At 45.1% G+C, this 12,441-nt stretch overlaps 1 protein-coding gene across 2 annotated transcripts in view; it reads left to right on the top strand.

Moving 5' to 3' along the window:
- LOC116989097 (sodium-dependent serotonin transporter-like) overlaps positions 1 to 12,441 on the top strand; it is a 63,644-nt gene that overhangs the window by 8,396 nt on the left and 42,807 nt on the right. For both annotated transcript variants that reach the window (XM_033046278.1, XM_033046277.1), the window contains exon 4: positions 1,244 to 1,463. In XM_033046278.1, coding sequence (XP_032902169.1) covers positions 1,244 to 1,463 — 220 coding nt within the window. The remainder of the gene's footprint in view (positions 1 to 1,243; positions 1,464 to 12,441) is intronic.

The raw sequence follows: 12,441 nt of genomic DNA, 5'->3' as shown, positions 1-12,441 counted from the left end.
TCCCTGAACTATTCCAGCTGTTATCAAGCAACGGAATCATTCTACAACAACTTGAGAGCAGTGCTGAACTACTATCTATTTCATCTAAACTCAGTATTACAGGCACCCACCAACATCTGTGTAAACAATAAAACAAAACTTTGTCCGCACATCTCCTTTAAACATCGTCCCAATCACCTGGAACTGTGCCCTCTCATATGTGATGTTTCCACCCTTGGATAAAGGTCTGACTGTCTGCCCTATCTATGCTTCTAGAATGTTATATACTTCTATCAGGTCTCCCTGCAGCCTGCAACAATCCAAGTGTGTCCAACCCCTCTCTCTAGATAATACCCCCTAACCCAGGCATAACTCTGGTAAAGATAGATACAAAATGCTGGAGTGACTGAGTGGGACAGGCAGCATCTATGGAGAGAAGGAATGAGTGACGTTTCGGGGCGAGACTGAAGAGGGTTCTCGACCCGAAATGTCACCCATTCCTTCTCTCCAGAAATGCCTGTCCCGCTGAGTTAATACAGCTTGTTATATCTATCTTCTGTTTAGACATCATTTGCAATTGCTTGCTGCACGTCATTCCAGTAAACCTCCTCTGCACCATTTCCAGAGCCTTCACATCCTTCCTGTAATGGGACAACAAGAACTTAATTCTTTACCACTATCTACTTGTATTGCCATTCTCGAGAGTTCTGGACTTGGTCACCAAGATTCCTCTGTCAATGTTTGAAGCTTGTGCAGGAAGGAACGACAGGTTCTCGTTTAAACCGAAGATAGATACAAAAAGCTGGAGTAACTCAGCGGGTCAGACAGCATCTCCGGAGAGAAGGAATACATGATGTTTCGGGTCGAAACCCTTCAGAACGTGTCAGGGGAAGGGAAATTAGAGATATAGACAGAGATATCGAGAGATTAAGAACAAATGAATGAAAGATATGCAAAAAAGTACCAATGATAAAGGAAACAGGCCATTGTTAGCTGTGGGCTAAATGAAAATGAGTTACAAGTTAGAGAAATATAATTTCATACCACTGGGTTGTAAGTTGTCCAAGCGAAATATGCTGTTTCTCTAATTTGCGTTTGGCCTCTGACAATGGAGGAGGCCTCAGACTGAGAGGTCAGTGTGGGAATGGAAAGGCGAATTTTAAAGTGTTTGGCATCTGTGAGATCAGGTTGGTCTAGGCGGACTGCTTACTCCTTCTGAAATGCAATGGCTTGATTACAAAAAACATTTTTTGATTTCCTGCAGGAATTGGATATGCAATCTGTGTGATAGATCTGTACATTTCCTTTTACTATAACACCATTATCTCCTGGGCTCTGTTCTATTTCTACTCATCGTTCAATTCCGTGCCTCCCTGGACCTCCTGCCAGAACGTGTGGAACACCCCCAACTGCACCAACTACTTCCTCATGGGTAACGACACCTGGACCGAGTTCTCCGTCTCACCAGCTGAGGAATTTTATGTGTAAGTGCATGTAAGTGTTAGAAACATACAAAATAGTTGGAAGCAGTAGGCCATTCGGCCCTTCGAGCCATTCAATATGATCATGGCTGATCCAAAATCAGTACCCCGTTCCTGCTTTCTCCCCATATCCCTTGATTTTGTTCGCCTTGAGCTATACCTAACTCTCTTATGAACATATCCAGTGAATTGGCCTCCACTGTCTTCTGTGGCAGAGAATTCCACAGATTCACAGCTCTCTGGAGAGAAAATGCTTGAGGCATGGACAGCCCACTTACGCTTCTGTGTCCTTCTTCCCAAGAAACATGAGCACACATAGTGTGATTGGAAGCAGTGCCAACAGTTAAAACAGTTTATTGGTCTTGGTTCATTATTGGTGTTAGCTTACAAAGAATGCGGTGCAGCAGTATATGCATATCTTGCAGTATATCTTGCAGCGCCAGAGACCCGAGTTTTCTCCGAGATCTTCGCTTTCCTTCCACACTCCAAAGACATACGGGTTTGTATGTTAATTGGCTTGATGTAAGTTTAAATTGTCCCTAGTGTGTGCAGAATAGTGTTAATGTGCGAGGATCGCTGGTCGGTGCGGACTCGGTGGGAAGAAGGGCCTGTTTCCATGCTGTATCTCTAAACTAAACTAAACCAAAATAACGAGATGGCGCCCAACCCAGTGATATGGGCCAAACGTAGGCAGGTGGTACTAGTGCAGATGGGGCATGTTGGTTGTTAGGGGCAAGTTGTGCCGATGGGCCTGTTTCAATGCCCTATGACTCTGACTGTGACTTCATCTTGTGTTGTTTGGTTGTTGACTGAGTTGCCAGCCTCATCGCTTAGTTTTAGCTTTAAGTCAGTCTGAGGAAGGATCACGACCTGAAACGGAGTCTGAAGAAGGGTCTCGACCAGAAACATCACCCATTCCTTCTCTCCAGAGATGCTGCCCATCCTACTGAGCTACTCAAGCGTTTTGCGTCTATCTGCGGTTTAAACCAGCATCTGCAGTTGCTTCTTACACTTAACCTTCAGTCCTGTATGTTGTTAGAGCGTGGGAGGAAACCGGAGCATCCGGAATAAACCCAAGCAGGTCACAGGGAAAACGTGCAAACTCCACACAGACAGCACACGTAGTCAGGATGGAACCCGGGTCTCTGGCGATGTAAGAAAGCAACTCTACCGCCGCGCCACCATGTCACATCTTAGGAGGCAGACTCAATACTTTCTCACTCAGTATTATTGAAACTGAGATAGGGAGAGGTTGGACAGGTTGGGACTTTTTTCTTTGGAGTGTAGGAGGCTGAGGGGTGACCTTATTGAGGTGTACAAAATCATGAGGGGCATGGATAAAGTGAACTCACAGTTTTCCCCAAGGTAGAGAATTCTAAAACAAGAGGGCACAGGCTTAAGGTGAGAAGGGAGAGATTTTAGAGGGACCTCAGGGGCAACCTTTTCACTCAGAGGGTAGTCCGTATCTGGAACGAGCTGCTAGAGGAAGCTATAGAAGCAGATATAATGACTACTTTTAAAAGACATTTGGACAGATGTATGGATAGGAAGGGTTTAAAGGGATATGGGCCAAATGCAGGCAAATGGGACTAGCCCAGTATGCTAACTTGGTCGGAATGGTCAAGGTGGGCTGAAGGGACTGTTTCTATGTGAATCTCAGTCTGAAGAAGGATCTCAATCCGAAACGTCACCTATTTCCTTTGGAGTCTTAGAGTCACTAGTCCCACCTGCCTGCATTTGGCCAAGATCCCTCCAAACTTGTCCTATCCATGTACCTGTCTATCTGTTTCTTATACGTTGGGATAGTCCCTGCTTCAACTATCTCCTCCGGCAGCTTATTCCATACACCCACCACCCTTTGTGTCAAAACGGTACCCCTCTTCCCCGTCACCTTGAACTGATCAGTCTGAAGAAAGGCCTGACCTGAAACGTCACCTATCCATGTTCTCCAGAGATGCTGCCTGAGCCGCTGAGTTACTCCAGCACTCTGTGAAATGTCACCAATCCATGTTCTCCAGAGATGCTGCCTGACCCGGTGAGTTACTCCAGCATTTAGTGTCCATATCTTGGTGCTTGTGACTAAACGCAGATTGGGAAATCTCGTGGAGGTGATTATTTTGTTTGCAGTCTCGTGACAATGCAAAATTGTTCTCTGCCGTAATGCATGGCTGTATTCTAACAAAGGCACAGGTTGTGTTTAGAATTGAAACATCTCCCCAGGAAGCCTGAGAGTACACATTGAGCACTCTGGGTCGACGGGGAAACGGAGAGACCAAGGGTCCCAGGCAAATCCAGCTGAAGGTCCATCAGTGTACATGCTGATGCAAGGCTACAGAAGACGTTTAAAGCTGCAGAGATACTACAGAAGAAGGCTTGAGAGCTTCACACTCACAGAGAAGAGAAGGGGGAGTCATCGGAGGTCATAGTTATTGTTAAACAGCATATTGTCAAGTTGGAAAGGGTGGAGAGAAAATTTATGAAGATGTTGCCAGGACTTGAGCAATGTAGGCTAGGACTATATTCCTTAGAGCACAGGATGCTGAGAGGTGATCTGATAGAGGTGTATGAAATCATGAGAGGAATAGTTGGGTTAAATGCACAGCCTCTTGCCCAGAGTAGGGGGAATGGAGAACCAAGGACATAGGTTTAAGGTGAGGGGAAAAGAGTAACCTGAGGGATAAGTTTTTATACATAAAGGGTGGTCATGCGATGATAAGTGTTGGGAGCAGAATTAGGCCGTTCGGTCCATCGTCTGCTCAACCATTCAATCATGGCTGATCTATTTCTCCCTTCGAACCCCATTCTTCTCGCTTCTCCCCATAACCCCTAATACCTAGTGATGGGTGTATGGAACGAGCTGCCAGACGAGATAGTTGATGCTGGGACTATCGCTACATTTAAGAAATATTTAGACAGGTACATGAATAGGACAGGTTTAGAGGGATATGGGCCAAACGCAGGCAGGTGGGACCAGAGTAGATGGGGCATGTTGATCGGTGTGGTTAGATTGGGCTGAAAAGCCTGTTTCCACATTGTATCACTATGACGTATGGTACAAGATGGTTGCAGAGCTCTGGATAATCAGGAGATACAGAATGAATGTTTGAGCATGGCACAGTGGGGCAGAGGTAGAGTTGTTGCCTCAGCGCCAGGTTCGATCTTGACTATGGGTGCTGTCTGTACAGAGTTTGTATGTTCACCTTGTGACCTACGCCCATAATGGCCGTCTCGCCAGCAGTTTGTCTTGTCCCTTCTCTGTTTTTATTATTTTAAGTATGTCTTGAATATTTGTTTTAATGTCTCTTGGTATGTTTTATGTGGGAGGTGCGGGGGGGGGGGGGGGGAGTCACTTACCTCGACAGAGATTCGATTTTTCTCCATATCACATATCCGCCCCCCCCCCCGCCCCACCTTTTGCGGCCTACAACATTGAGTGCAGCGGCCTTTCCTGGAGACCGGCCCGGATCTTCTTTCCTGGAGATGGGCTCGGAGGTCCTGTTTTCGCCCTGCATTTCTAAAGTTGAAATGATGGGTACATTTGGGGAAAGTCCTTGCGTGAGGTGGACTTTGCTGTGCGATGGTTGTTATTAATGAGGTGGTAAATGGCTTGGATTTGGGTAAGGTGCTTGAACATTTTTTAGTATAGGAAGGAACTGCAGGTGCTGGTTTACACTGAAGATCGACACAAAATTCTGGAGTATCTCAGCGGAATTGGCAGCATCTCTGGAGAGAAGGAATGGGTGACGTTTCGGGTCGAGACCTTTCCTCAGTCTGAAGAAGATGCTGCCTGTCCCACTGAGTTACTCCAGCATTTTGTGTCTATCTTTGAAGTTTTTTTTAGCATAGTTTAGATTACAGATACAGCACGGAAACAGGACCTTTGGTGTTTCATATGTCCCTGACCGTGTCACTGGACAATGTCATGATCACAAGGACAAATGATCACAATCTCAGCCTTAAAAATATCCATTGACTTGCCATCTGCAGCACATTAAGTCTAAACCGCCATTCGATCATGGCTGATCTATCTTTCCCTCTCAACCCCATTCTCCTGCCTTCTTCCCATAACCCCAGACTCCCGTACCAATCAAGAATATGTCAATCTCCACTTGCCTTTGACTTTGCCTACACCGCCGTCTGTGGCAATTAATTCCACAGGTTCACCACCCTCTGGCTAAAGAAATTCATCCTTATCTCCTTTCTAAAGCAACATCCTTTTATTCTGAGGCTGTGCCCTCTGGTCCTAGACTCTCCCACTAGTGGAAACCTCCTCTCCACATCCACTCTCCAAGCATTTTACTATTCAGTAGGTTTAAATGAGGTGTGTTTCCCACCCTCCTCATCTCCATTCTGTGTGTCCTGTAGATATAGTCAAATAGCACAGAAACCGGAGTTTCGGCCCAATTTTGCCCACGCCGACCATCATGTCCCATCTGTACTAGTCCCACTTGGCTGCGTTCAGCCCACATCTCTCTAAACCTGTCCACTCCACATGTCCCCACCCTCATCCTGTCTCTCGCCAATGTTTCTCTGTCCCCTCCGAGGACCTTGTTGAGTTTGTACACTCACCGCCGTGCAATTCACCTACAAACCTGTACGCCTTTGTGTGGGAGGAAACCGGAGTACCCATAGAAAATCCATGTAGGGCACAGGGAGAACGTACAAACTCTGTACAGCAACTCTTCCGCTGCACCACCGTATAATATCACCTCTTATAAGTTAAGGACAACATTTTCACATTTTTAATATGACAGAAATATTACTAAACTTTTAAACTTAAAACCTATTAATTAAACTAGGCAGTCAGTCCCTTAACCAGCTTTTACAGATCGTATAGAATGACGTTATTCGTAGACACCAACAGCAAGGAACAATAAGTTATTCAATGGCACATTTTTAAGGCACAGGTTGATAGATTCTTGATTTGTACGGGTGCCACGGTTTATGGGGAGAAGGCAGGAGAATGGGGTTAGGAGGGAGAGATAGATCAGCTGTTAAAGTTCTATCTGTGCTATCAGAGAACAAACCACGTTAGTCACTAAGAATGTACCAATTTCTCTTTATTACGCATGCGGGAGTGGGAGAGCACACACGAGTATGGCTACATACTTGTTATCCATCGTGGTCCCACGCAATTATATTAAGCATAACCAGTACATTTATACCTGATTTTTCACAGGCAGTTAATCACACAGTCAGTACATTCCCTAACACATTCCTTAGCATGCCCCTTATTTGTTCTGGCCCCAGTTACTTATCTTGTTTAGATCAAACTTGTCTTTCAAAGTAGTTTGACTTAGCCATTTGGCATCTTTTAGTCCCATAAATCTGTTTCCATTGTCATGTATTACATCTGTAATTTCAGTTACTCAGTCTTTCATCTTGTTTTCACACATTCCCTGCTGCAGCTATTCCTCTGCTCATACACCTTTAACCCTTTCAGTTCTAAACTCTTTCATTCCCTCCTTTTATCATTACATGATAACAATCAAAGTCCCCGCGAAGCACAGTGGTCAGATACGCTGTATAACAAATATCAACGCAAACACGAACAGAAAAATAGAGCCGTAATGTGGTATGGACCCCCAGAGACCCAAACCAGCTAAATGGCCACCAGCTTTGTAGCCATGCATCTGGCTCCCACTCTTCCTGATTTTTTTATTAACTTCCTGGGATATGTGGGCAGCTAGATTGGTAATGTTAGAGGACTCATCGGGGACATAGGTGCAGGATTCCTGCCCTATTATAACAGAGGTCCCTCCTTTTTCAGCCAGAATAAAATCTAAGGCCATACGATTCTGCAAGGCCATGGTGCGAAGTGCAACCATTTCAGCTGTCATGGATGAGAGGGCCTTTTGCGTGTAAGTAAAGGTGTCCGCAGTTTCATTAGCCAATTTCTCCAATACGGAGGCCATATTAATCAATTCCCGTGAGATGCGGGCTGTCCCGTAGAGTGGGAAGACGATCATCCAGAATCGCTCTGACTCCGATATACTTCGCTTGGCTCTCATGGGGATATACAATTCAGTTAGATGTTACATAGCTCGCATGTGAGGGACAACAAAGGCCAAATAACAGCATCCTCTCCAGTTGTGGTTTCGGCTGGTCAACCTTTCCCAGTTCTTCTCATCCCCAGGTGGCATAGCAGGCAACCATGGGTATGTTCAGGATCCACATACAAAATACATCCCATTTATTGGGCGCGGCGAGAGCTGTTCCCTAAGTATACCCCGTTGCCTCTTTTGTCCCAATAACAGGTGGTGTTAACTGTGCTGTGGGGGTGATTCACTAATTTAAGCAGTGGTATTTCTCAAACTCTGGTCTCATTTACTTTCCGTCCTGGCTTAAAAGGTGGGGTATACTATCCTTTAAATTTGGTTTTGTCCTCGAGTTTGCCGGTCTGTGAGCACCCGCTAGTTGCTGTTCTATTGCGAAAGCAATGAAAGGCCAGAATCTCATTAAGGTTAAGGGTATTCTTAAGAGGGGTATTCCTCCTCCACCATTATATGGGATGTGCGTACACACCCAGCATGCACTTATATTATCATGGAGGGCAAATTCATAGCTCATAGACAGAAACAGATTATTTCCCCTGGTCAAGCCCAACTGGGCCAATCCCAAAGGAGAGTCAATAGCCCCATTGTCCTTTCTTGGTTCTCCGATCCGTTTGCAGCCAGTCAGATATATCCAACGGGGGTGGTCTTCAATCTTCACGGCGGTTGGTGTTGTTGGTAGCACCTGGTACCTGGTCCTTTCAAAATACAGACCTCTGCTTAGATTAGATTTGTTTATTGTCATGAGGCTCCTCTGGTTATCTCATCTTCTGGTTCATAGCTTGTCCTGTTATCAGTTCAAAAGGTGTTGACCCTGTCTCTCTAGCTGGGATTGTTCTGAACCATCAGATTGGCTGGGAATACCTTAACCCATTCCTGTCCAGACTCGGTCAAGGCTTTTCTTGAACTCTTTAGTGTCCTATTCATCCCCTCCATTAGCCCAGAACTTTGCTGGTGGTGGGGGGTGTGAAATCACTCTTTAACTTCTTACAAGGCAGAAATCCATAAATACAACACATACTGAAGAACGGACTCGAAATCAGAAATCATGCACTGATTCCTTGGGTTGGGGTTAGCATTCATATCAATAGGTATGCCCATATCAATAGGTCGTTTCAGGCATTGAGTCAGGGCGGTGAGCATAGCCTCAATTCTTGCGGGGTTGTTAAGAGTACAGTGCCTCAAGAGCCGCCCAAGTTGCAGCATTCAAGAGGATCTTCCATCGCGCCCCCTCGGTCGGATTTAGGATGGCGGACACATCTCTCGTGGCTGCTTCGTACATAGTCATTGTCAACCATATATAATTCACAAATCCTGGTGGGTCTTGATTCTGTCTAGGGCATTTTTAGAGATCAACGCTATCTCCTGCAGCTTCTGTGGGGTATATACATATATTACTGGTTCCTCCCCGGTTCGCGCGGCCTATGGATTTGGCATTGACCTCATCGGCATCATGCTTTTTCCCTTTTCAGTCTTTTTTTTTTTTTGGTATCCTGTCTCTCTGGTGCTCTGCGTTGTTTAACGCTCACTGATAGTCTCAATTACTACACTTCATTCCCCTTCTGCCTCAGCCCTCTCGCGTCTTTTTCTTCATCTTCCTTTTCAGTTTCCGAGTTGCTATTGGTATCATCTTCTGAGGGAGCCCTTTCCCGCAGGGTTTCTGTAGCCTGCCGATGGGATCTTAATGGGGTATCTCCTGCTGCTCGGGGTTGGTGTCCAGGGGCACATGGGGAAGGTGGTCTACTTACATACTGCCTATTATGCTTCCTGGCATGTAGGGCAGCAACAAAGGTCCTCCACTCCAGTCTATTCTGGGCTAGCTTCTGGACACTACCCCAGGTCAGTTTCATTGTTTTTCATTTCCTCCTCTACAGTTCGATGCCAGGTGGTTTTGGGTCTCCCTCTTTTCCTTTACCCTTCCGGTGTCCAGTGCAGGGCTATTCTTGGGATGCTGTCTGGTTCTCTTACATTCATCCTAGCATCTGTCGATAGCCCTGGAAGTCCATCACGCCCAGTAGTGTTGATTCCTTCAGTTGCTGTTTCCGTAACATATTTGTTTTACGAGACAGGGTTGTTAGCTCTGTGCTCAACCTCCAACCTGGAGGACCAGTGGATCGCTCTTCGTCTCGCCTCTACCCTTCGACCTGTCCAGCATAGGAGACCCTAACAGGAGACGAGTCTCCCACTGGCATAGCTCTAGGGGTCACTGAGACACACAAGCTCCCCGACCACGACAAGGTTGCAATCCAAGTGGTCTACACCATTCCCAAATTTGTTCCTCATTCCCCCTCTTCTATAAACAGGGTCGCCATGCCAGACAAGGGGTCCCCGGGGTTATTTTGTTTTGGCACCTGTTTTTTTTTTTGTTACCAATTGTCGCTTATTTCGCGACTCAATCAGGCCTTTTTCTTTTTCGGCCTTTTCCTGCTGTTTATCATGCCAATTACATTCTGCCAATCTGTGACGCATCCCAATTCTGAGGTATACCATCCTTTGTACATACCACAATCCCTCTATAACCTGCATTATCTATCCAATTCTTACTCCTGTATTCATCCCACTTTCTCTGTGCCTCTTTCCCTTCTCTTATCGCCGTTTTCCATATCTTGCCTACCTCTCTTTCCCATAGCAGCTGTTCTGCCTGCTTAATGGTTTCTACATTCCATGTTCCCCCCCACTGGCCAAGCTTCGTCTCCTAGTCCCTTGGTCAATGAGGCTGACAATTGTCGGTAATCTTTATGTTTTTCTTGGTTTAAATAACATGTTCTGTACGGGAGCTCCACCATCACTCTTATCCAGGGCTTGTCCCATTTTCAGCCCTCTTTATTACTATTAATTTACATAGACGCCGCGTAGTCTGACCTGCTCAATTCACAAATTTCTGTACCAATTTGACTTCCTCAATTCACAAGAATCAATTCCAATTTACACAGACTGTACATTGTCTGACCTGTTCAATTCACAAAATTCTCATACCAATTTACACAGACCCACAAGTAGTCTGACCTGCTCAAGTCACAAAAATCGATTCCAATTTACACAGACCGCACGTTGTCTGACCTGTTCAATTCACAGAATTCTTTACATGGCGTTGTCTTCTTAAAGGATCTCGGCTGGGAACCAGATCAACCTCAGACGAGGGACCATGGTGTTCCCGGGAACTTTCAGCAGTTCAGACTCAATGGATCCGATAATGCACTTTTTACTCCCTTCGAAACCCGGCCAGACCGCAGCCGCTTACTCAGTCGTCGGTGATGGTCCCAACGAGATCCTGCCGACTACGCCAATGTTGAAGTTCTATCTGCACTATCAGACAACAAACCACATTAATTGGTTTAAGAATATACCAATTTCTCTTTATTACGCATGCGGGAGTGGGAGAGCACACACGAGTATGGCTACGTACTCATTGTCCCTCGTGGTCCCACTCAATTATATTAAGCACAACCAGTACATTTATACTTGATTTTTCACAGGCAGTTAATCACACAGTCAGTACATTCCTTAACACATTCCTCAGCATACCCCTTATTTGTTCTGGCCCCAGTTACTTATTTTGTTTGGATCAAGTCAAGACAAGAGTGTTTATTGTCATATGTCCCGGATAGGACATTGAAATTCTTACTTGCTTTGAAAGTGGTTTGACTTGTCTTTCAAAGTTGTTTCAAACTTAGCCATTTGGCATCTTATCTTTTAGTCCCAACATCATAAATCTGTTCCCTTTGTCATGTATCACATCTGCAATTTCAGTTACTCACAGTTTTTCATCTTGTTTTCACACATTCCCTGCAGCAGCTATTCCTCTATTCATACACCCTTAACCCTTTCAGTTCTAAACTCTTTTACGCCCATGATTAATGGGCCAAATGGCTTCATTCAAAAGCTATAGTAGCATTAGGCCATTCGGCCTATCAAATCTACTCTGCCATTCAATCATGGCTGATCTCTGTCTCCTAATCTCATTCTCCTGCCTTCTCCCCATAAACCTTGACACCTGTTCTAATCAAAAATTTGTCTATCTCTGCCTTAAAAATATCCACTGACTTTACCTCCACAGCCCTCTGTGGCAATGAGTTCCACAGATTTACTATCCTCTGATAAAAGACATTCCTCCTCACCTTTCTAATCCTGCTCCTACAACATATTACTTATGAATATAAGTAGTGGCACCTTTATGTCTATAAAAGATAATGGCACGTTCCTTGCACGGACAGAGTTGTAAAGTGCCCTCCTGCCCCTGTTCATTCCCACCATCTAATTCAACCCTGCGTGGTCAAATTCTAAATGGCGAAGCTTTCACTGAGGTTTTGATTATCTGATCTATCTCTAAATTATTTCTTGTTCTTGTGAAAGTTTGTTTTGTCTAAACTATCATGTTTCATCTCTCCCATGGTTGTTGTTTGACCTCCTGAGTATTTTCGGGTATTCTCTAATTTTTGTCATATTTCTGAATTTGTTAGACTTTAGATATACAAATACAGCACAGACACAGACCCTTCAGTCCACCGAGTCTGTGCCGAACAGCGTTCCCTGCACACTAACTTACGCACACTAGGGACAATTTACAATTTTACCGAAGCCACTCAACCTGCAACCCTGGCGCTGTAAGGCAGCAACTCTACCGCTGCGTCACTGTGTCGCCCTAATTACAGTATTACACTTTGTTTGTCTGTATGGAGTTTGTACGTTCTCCCTGTGACCGGAATGGATTTTCTCAAAGATTTTTGGTTTCCTCCCACACTCTAAAGACGTTTTGGTTTGTAAGTTAATTGGCTTGGTAGAAATTGTCCCTCATGTGCAGATTGTGTTAATGTGCGGGGATCGCGGGTCGGTGGACCTGTTTTCGTGCTGTATCTCTAAACTAAACTAAACTAAAATGAGGCGTTTGGGGTGTAAATTTGCAATTGAATGTATTCTTGTAACCTAAC

The sequence above is a fragment of the Amblyraja radiata genome, chromosome 28, assembly GCF_010909765.2.
Source record: "Amblyraja radiata isolate CabotCenter1 chromosome 28, sAmbRad1.1.pri, whole genome shotgun sequence".
In the NCBI taxonomy this organism is placed as follows: Eukaryota; Metazoa; Chordata; class Chondrichthyes; order Rajiformes; family Rajidae; genus Amblyraja; species Amblyraja radiata.
Note: the sequence above shows the minus strand (reverse complement) of the source record. Positions and strands in the feature narration are given on the sequence as shown.